This window comes from Pogoniulus pusillus, chromosome 6 (assembly GCF_015220805.1).
Source record: "Pogoniulus pusillus isolate bPogPus1 chromosome 6, bPogPus1.pri, whole genome shotgun sequence".
NCBI lineage: Eukaryota > Metazoa > Chordata > Aves > Piciformes > Lybiidae > Pogoniulus > Pogoniulus pusillus.
In genome coordinates, this window is record NC_087269.1 from 17498418 (window position 1) to 17506858 (window position 8441).

The following is an 8441-nucleotide window of genomic DNA, read 5'->3' on the forward strand; positions in this document are numbered from 1 at the left end:
TTCTTGCTTTGCATTTATGCAACATTGTTAGGACCTGCAGTGATGCCAACAGAAGAACACTTACTGAAACTGTCTACAAAATCATGTCTTCCAGCTGTTTACTACTACCCTGTAGCTTATGGAATAGCTCCACATGGCAGCCCACAAATAGAAGACTTAAGTTTTGCATGATCTGCCACCCATCTTGAATCACCTTGTAGACTTGACCTTCCTTCAACAGCAAGCAGGGAGATTCTGTGTAATTAAAAGTATCATACCTAAGCACAGGCTTTAAAAAATCTTGTGGCATTTTCTGCATAGTGCCAAACACTGTATTCTGCCGGTCAGTTTATACTTGTTACTTTGCTTCTGCATACTTGAAAATCAATCAAACTGGCTCCAGGCAATTTCAGCAGCACTGTTTGCTTCTAAAACCTCTTCCTCCAAATCACTTAAATTGCATGTAACAGTGCAGCAGTCTAACAAGCCATTTTAGGAGCTGATGTGATTGATGCTTCTGTAATAGGTTGCCAGTACAAGTCCTACAACAAATTAGAAAGAAATGGGAGAACAGGGGTATATACGGGGTCTACAGAGCAAGGGTCAACTTTCTATATCTCACAGTGGATTCAGCGTTTTAGCTGGGGAATGGGTCTGACATACTTTCCTGAACTTCCCAGAAGAAACACATCCACACCTGCCACAGTGAGAGCAGCAGCAACCTCAGGAGGACCCACAACAAAATTTTGCCTACCCATTATCAACCAGATGCCAGAGGTAACCTTCTCTTTGGGTGACAAAATGGGTGCCAACAGCCACTCCTCGATTTTAGACAAATTGCAATTGTGTGAAAGCACAAAGGAGCAGGAAGCAGCAAAATCACCCTCACATCATTGGGAAAGAAATTCTCCTTGTCTGGCTGAAGACTTCACTGGAAAGTAAGGACTGGTGAGGCTTAGCACAGCAGCCAGTGGCTGCTCATAAATTGAGGGTTAAAACTGTGATGGCAGAGTTGCAGGGTGCAAATTGCACCTTGGGACCAGTCTTGATTGGATTTGCGGCTCTTGACAGGGAACGCTTGGGGGTGTGGTCTACATTTGCGGGGTGGGGTGGAGAAATTAAGCTTGAAAACTGCAGAAGGTTAATTCATGCATCTAGGGTGTGAATTTGGATACTTCATGAAGAATATACTGAACTAGTCAAACAACTACTCAGGCGATTATTTTTCATATCTCTGATACCAATACAAGTATTGACCAGTATAAAATGCCGTTTTAGATCAGATCCCTACGTGGAATTTCATCAGGGTGTTGCCCTTCAGATGCTAAGCCGGGGTCTCACCTCCATCTACTTCACGATTTTAGGACACTGTAGAGCACAGATGGGTCCTGAACCTAAGTAAAACAAATGAAAATCCGCAGTCGCCACTGACGGCACTCCGCGGCTATAAGGGATGTATGGATTCAAACTGCAGGTGCCACAGCCTCTCCCAGTCAATGCTGCTAACCCATCGCCCGCCCCGAGGCAGTCGGCTGGCTGCCGTGTGGCCGGTCTCAGAGGCAGTCCGAGGAGCGCGACTGTGGCGCTGCACGGCCGCCGGACTTGGCCAGAGTCGGTAGTGTTAGCGGAACTGCCGGAGCTTCGCCCGCAGGTTCCCGTGGCGAGCCCCGGGACCCTGGTAAGCACTACGCTGGTCCATTTCTGCTCAGCCTTCCCCGGAATGCGGCGGCTTTCGCTGCGGTAGCTGCCCTTCGCAAAAACCCTCCCAGGTTTAGTACCTTTTGCAAGGGAAAGAAGAAGATTCCGGTAAGAAGAACTGCAAGTGCAAGGCTGATGAGTGTGCAGCTGCCTTTAGGTGCCAGCTAAAGTTCTTCCTTATCGTTACCAGCATCTGCTAACTGCGTGATTAGGAGGGGAGCAAAAGTCTCAGGGCGTGGCCCCAGAGGGTAGAGCTCGCTTAATTCCATGTGAAGCAGCCTCTGGTAGTTTACATGCTGATGTCTGCGTTTGCGCACATCCGAGTGAGTAGCAAGGGGCACCTTAGAATCGCCGAGGCGGCCCGGGCGCGGGCTGGGCAGCCCAGGTGGCAGCCGGTGCAGGAGCGCCCGGCTCAGCCTGGCCGCTGTGCCCTCCGGCCTGCCCGGCCGCTGGATGGCTGTCGGCTCAAGGCCGCGGCTGCGGAGCCAGCGCCTGGCGGGCAGGGGCTCCTTCTGTCCTATCGTGCTGCATATCTTTGTTTTTAATGTAGCGAGTTATTTCCTTCTCTCTCTCCTGTAGAACGCTCTCTCTTGGGTCAGTAGGAAAAAAGGAGCGGCTGTCTTCGAAGTAAAACCTGCCAGCAAACGAAGTGGAAACGCTTAGAAACAGAACTGCGTGCATAGGCTTTGGTAGGCCTTGGTGTTAGAAGGGCGAATGTGGGTGGTTTAGTTAGAATAGAAAGTAAGACCCAATGTCTTTAAGTTGCCTTGGGAATTTTCTGCTTCCTGTCATAATTGAACTGAATACAAACGTAATTTTATTAGCAAGCTGCACCAGAGGCAATATTAGCTGTAATATAGTTAATATTTATTAACAGTTGCACTGAGTTGGGTTGATTTTTTGATTCTTTCGGATGGAAGGGAGTAGTGAGTAATTCCAGTTATACAGGCTGTGAAATACAGCCTGTATGGTTGCTCTCACAGGAAATTGACAGGAGACTGAACAGTTGTAGGGGGTTTATCACTCGCGCTGATATCGTAAGGCTCCTTTGAACCCGGTCTAGCATGCTGTCAGCTTATAATATGGTCGGAAATCTTTGTCAGTCATACGTGCTAGGGAGTTACCAAGCTGTGAGCTTGAAATATAGGACATCCTGCAGGGTCTTGGAAGTAATAGTTTAAGTTTGTCTGGGTTTTGGTAGTTGATGGGCCTGTCTGAATTCATAACGTGTGAATTGAGACTGCTGTAGGATTTTTAGTACCATTAATACATCATAGCAGTAGTGTGCAAGCAGGCTGACATTTGAAGTCTGTGAGGAGCACCAGTACAAGAATCTCAAAAGCACTATTTCCCCCCTTTTTTCTAAAGCTTTTTTTCTGGGAATGCAGGTGACAAACTTTTTCCTTTTGGAAGAAAAAAAGATTTCAGTGTCTCCATAATGAAAAGAATCCAGCCTGAACATAAAAATTAAATAGCAATGCAGGAAGCCAAGTGAATTCATGTGTGTAGAGTTTTGTTTTGTTTTTCAACTCACTTTGTCTGTAAACTCCCAGCCCTGGAGCCTATTTGAAATAAGATAGGAAGCTTCAGTCTTGTCACAAATGCAGCTACAACTTGTCCTGGGGAAGCCTTCGTAATGGGGTCAGGTAAAGTTCAGTGAACCACTAAACCAGCACTATTTCAGAAATGCTAAGGTGCTCTTTCCACTGATCTCTCTACCCTCTCTGCCTGTTATTAAACTGGTAGTTTTTACAACATCAATAAAGAACTTTCCTACCCAATTGCCCCAGACAAAGGCCTGAAAGCTAGGTTTAAACTATGAAAACTTTGTGTTAGGTTCATTTAGATTGTTTTGCTGTGTCAAATACTCACTTGAGTTCAAAAGTTCAGATGAACCATGAACTTTGTCATTTCACAGCAGGCAGTTCTACAAATATAATCAAAAAGTGAAAAAACGTGATATTTAAGGTGCATTTGTTGTTCTGTGTGGAATGCACTTGTAGTTCCACATTTTCAAAGTTCTGCTTGACTTAAAGAAACTTTAAACTATTTAGAAGATGGGAAAAAAAAAAACTAAACACAATTAAGCCAAATAATTCCTTGATCCCTGACCTTTCAGGCTTTCAAACCAACACATATTCAGTGACTAATCATTACTGCACAAACTAAACCCAGCTAATCTTCTTAATAAATTGTGAAGTCTTGTATGTCTCATAGTTTCAGTGGTGGCTTTTCTCCCTGTCTGGAACATTGCAGAATATCAAAACAAATGGGTCATGGCTTTATGTATTTGTTTAATGTTTGGATCTACGTCATCTCATGATACAGCCTTGAGTTAAGCAAGTTTTACAAGCGTATGTGAAGTACAAGACTGTCAGGAATTAAAAAATCAATGCCATTTTCACTACTTGATACTAAAAATGTGTGGACAAAACTAGTTTGTGCAGAACTATTTTTAAAACATGAAAGAGCCAGCAATAAATTCAGCTTCTTTTCCATGGAAAAGAATTCTTTAAACCTACCCTCTACTTCCTACTAGTAGGTTTGGAGACTTTGTCTGTCAGGAAGAAGCAGCTTTCTTTTTCAGACTTAAATTCAGAATCAGAAACATCTGATTAAAGGCTGTTGTTCTTGACCCTAAATTGTAATTCCCGGCTCCCCAGAATTGCTATATCTGTTTAAAATACCAACTGACCCAAATATGAACTTATCTGAAGTGTATTTTTTAGAATCATATATATATATATATATATATTTATTTTTACATTTAAATGGGTAGACTTTTTTTTAACTATGTGAAAACTGAGATCTTGTTTTTGAGCCTTATCATATATATTTTTTTTTTAACTTCTCATTTAAGGAAAATATAAAATAATAATAGATTTTTGTTAAAGTTGTTATGTTTGGTCTCTGTATGAATTATGTGTGCTTTGCAGAAGGAGCTTGAAATAATTAACTGCTGTTCTTGCATTACTCAGCCAGGAACAGATAAATGTATAGGAAAGAAATTAGCAATCATCTTCTTTGTGAACAACAGAGAGAGGAGAATGAGGAAACGTCACAGGGTTTGGACATCTCCAACAGTTCAGAATGTGTGCTGCTAAGCTCGTAGTTGTAGTTGAGATTGTGATTGAGCTTGTGGAGTGAGTTGTGATTGTTATTGGGATCACTGCTCTATCTTTTTTTTTTTCAGAGTGCGCTGCACGTCTTGTCTGATAGTTGCAAATGAGCATTATTATAGAATCCTTCATTATCATAGAATTGTTTAAGGTTGGAAAAGACCTTTAAGGTCAAGTCCAACCATAACCCAGCTACCATGATTGCTAATCAATATCCTGAAGTGCTAAATCTGCATACTTCTTGAACACCTTCAGGGATGGTGACTCCACCACCTCCCCGGGCAGCCTGTTCCCATGCCTCATTGCTCTCTCAAATAATTTTTTCCTGCTGTTTAATCTAAACTTTCTCTGGCACAACTTAAGCCAAATTCCTCTCATTCTACTGCTTGTTACTTGGGAGAAGAGACCAACACCAGTCTCACTATAGCCTTCTCTCAGGTACTTGTAGAGACCAGTTAAGATCTTCCCTTAGCCTTCTCTTGTCCAGACTAAACAGCTCCAACTTGTATGCCATGCCCTTCAAACTGCCCCCAAGCCTCATTGCTGTTCTTTGGACATGCTTCAGGACCTAAATGTATTTGTTTTACAGTGGCACCCAGAATCAAACACAGTACTCAAGATGTGTCCTCACCAGGGCCAAGTACAGTGGCACAATAACTTCCCTATTTCTGCTGGACGCACTGATTTTGATACAGGCCAGGATGCCACTGGCCTTCTTGGCCGCCTGGGCATACTGCTGGCTCATGTTCAGATGATTGTTTACCAGCACCTCCAGATACTTTCCACTGGGCTACTTTGCAGACACTCTTCCCCAAGCCTGTAGCGTTGTGTAGGGTTGTTGTGAACAATATGCAGGACCTGGCACTTGGTCTTGTTAAACCTCATTCAGTTGACCTCAGCCCATTGATTAAATCTGCCCAGATCTCTCTGCAGAGCCTTCTTCAATCAGATTGATGTTCCCACTTGATTTGGTGTCATTTGCAAACTTGCTGAGAGTGCCCTCAATCCCCTCATCCAAATAACTACTTCTTTACTCCCTTTATGCTGGGTAGAAAACACAGAGCAGTACAACAAGCTTCTCAGAATCCTAGGTCTAGGTAAGAAAGGCTGTCTTCTGAGACCATTACAGCCCTCTGTTTCAACACTTCTGGAGATGGGTTGTTGGTAGAACAGTCACTGGATATGAAAGCTGTAGGCTGCATCATCGCTTAAACTCTGGGAAGCGTACTACATTGTTGTCAGCAACTGACCTGTGTGATGCAGTCTAGCCTCAGCGAAGGCACAGAGATGTCTTTAAGCCAATTGAGCATACTGTCCCTACTCTGAAAGCTCTCAGTGAGTCCATGTAGAGGTAGAACATATGTACAGTCTTCCTACAGTGCTGCATAACCTGTAAGTTGAAGAGAATTTCAAGGCTGGTCGTTGTTGTTCAGCTTGTTTGGTTTTGCAAAGTACAGTTTAGAGTTCTCTGTAAAATTTCTAACTGAAGATAGAGTTAAATAATGTTGAGGTGGCCCTCCCCTGCTTCCAGTTGTTGAGTCTGGTATAGCAGATGAAGAGCTAGCAAGGATATTTTTCTTCTGCTCTGAATATGGAGTGATTGTAAACATAATTTTCTTCTATTTGGGAACAAGAGATAGGCTGGATCTTAGGAGGAAGTTCTTCACAAAGTAATTTGCCATTGGAACAGGCTGCCTAGGGAGGTGGTGGAATTGCTGTCCCTGGAGGTGTTCAAGAAAAAAAACGGATGAGGCACTTAGTGCCATGGTCTAGTTGATTGGATAGGACTGGATGATAGGTTGGACTAGATGATCTTAGAGGTCTCTTCCAACCTGGTTGGTTCTATGATAAGAGTTTTACTGAAGAATGTTCTACTGAAATCAGGCTGCAGCACTAATAATGTTAATGTGTTACAGTACTTCCCATTTTCTTGTGTGTTTTAATTAACTTTAGTGACAGAAGAGTAGCATTTATCTTTGTACAGACATTTTTGCATAAGTAGGTGTTCATGGTCTAATTCACACTGGCAGGCCCTAACAGATGAAAACTTCTAAATTGGTCTCCTGGTTTTATCATCAGTTCTCCTAAATGTATAGTAATTGCTATAGAGTGTATTCAGTATATTTTAGGGCTATAATGAGAAAATGGAAAAATTAATTTTAAAAATCTACCTTTTTATTAGATGTTTCTTCATACAGGTCATCTCAGTTCTGCATAGGGACAGATAGCAAAATGTGATAGACACTGAAATTGATTACTGAAGCTATGTAAAAAAGGTCAAACTTGTGTAGTACCAATTCCTGAATCAGACTGCATTCCTCTCTCATGCTATTTTGACTGAAATAGAATCATACTGTTGATAAATACAATGTGGTTTTTTTCCACTCAGACTGCTGCTAATTGTAGTGATCAGATTATTTAGTAAATAAAAATAACTCTAGGACGGGAGAAAGACAGGCATAGGTATTGCATTGCTTGTGAAAGCTTAAATGGCTAGGCTTTTCTAATTACTTATTGTAATTTGTGTTTGTTATAACAAATTATTTGACAAATATGATAAATGCCCTACTTCTGTTGTTTAACTGTAGAAATAATTTCATTTTTGCTACTTACAATAATGTACTGATGATGTGTCAGCATAGGAAGCAAGCACACTGCCTGCTTCAAGAATATTGAAGTTCTAAATAACATTGGTTTAAGCACTTGCTTAAAAGTTTCTCCCAAGTGTCTCAAGAGTTCAAATGGTGACTGGAAAACCCAAAGCAAAAATTGATTTCTGGTATTAATCTCTTACTGGTCTTTTTGCACACATTTGGGGAAGAGAATTTTCAGTGTGATTTTGGCCTTTTGGTTCTGTTTGCAAAGTAAGTCATTAGGGTGATTTCAGAAATACTCTGTTTAAACTTGACTTAAAAACATTTAAAATATTTTTGGATGACAGTAGTGAAAAATTTGTACATTTTTTCTAAAGTGATTGAGCCATTACTAATTTACAGTTTCCTTAGCCAATCCATAAAATAAATTAGAAGCTTTGCACTTGTTTTTTAAACAACATCCTTTAAGATTAAATATTTTTGTGTTACATTTTCACTTCATAAATGTGCCATTAATTGGTTATTTACTATATTCACCAGTCTTCTTGGAGCTGACTTGGAGTTTAAACTGAAGTCACTTAAAATAAGGTCTGAACAGAGAAACAGGCTGGCACAGAGATCACAGAGTAGGGGCTTGTGCGCTAGTGCATGTGTTTACTGTGTTAACAAAAAGCACACCAAAAGGTGCAAGAACCTCTGACTGATAAGAAGTCTGACAATAGAAGAATTTAGTAGTATTCCTGTGTTCCCTGGAAGGGAATAGGGAGGTGGTAAATTGTGTTCCCAACTCTTAAGTCAGTGTAGCCAAGCCTTGCACTAGGTGGGTAGAAAGACAGTAGCTACAATAGCTTCAGGTTTGCCTTTGGTCCACAGGAGCAGTGAGATTTATGCTAGTGACTTGCCTATGTGTTAGTGTCTTCAGCTACCTTAGCAGGAATGCTTAAATGTGTAGCTGCTGACTTGTGAATGGCAAAGAAACAGAAGATAAAAAGAATAGGAAGAGAATAAATAGCAATGTTCAGTTGTAATGTTTCTAACAAGAAGTTTGTCT

At 41.4% G+C, this 8441-nt stretch overlaps 1 protein-coding gene across 1 annotated transcript; it reads right to left on the reverse strand.

The window, feature by feature from the left end:
• Window positions 1-283: 283 nt before the first annotated feature.
• On the reverse strand, window positions 284-5541 carry LOC135176406 (uncharacterized). Its single transcript, XM_064145557.1, has 3 exons — window positions 5428-5541; window positions 1865-2210; window positions 284-1757 (listed from the first exon to the last, which is right to left on the reverse strand). Exons 1-3 carry the CDS (start codon window positions 5539-5541, stop codon window positions 1327-1329), a joined length of 891 nt encoding a protein of 296 aa, XP_064001627.1. The 3' UTR covers window positions 284-1326.
• Between the last annotated feature and the right edge of the window lie 2900 nt (window positions 5542-8441).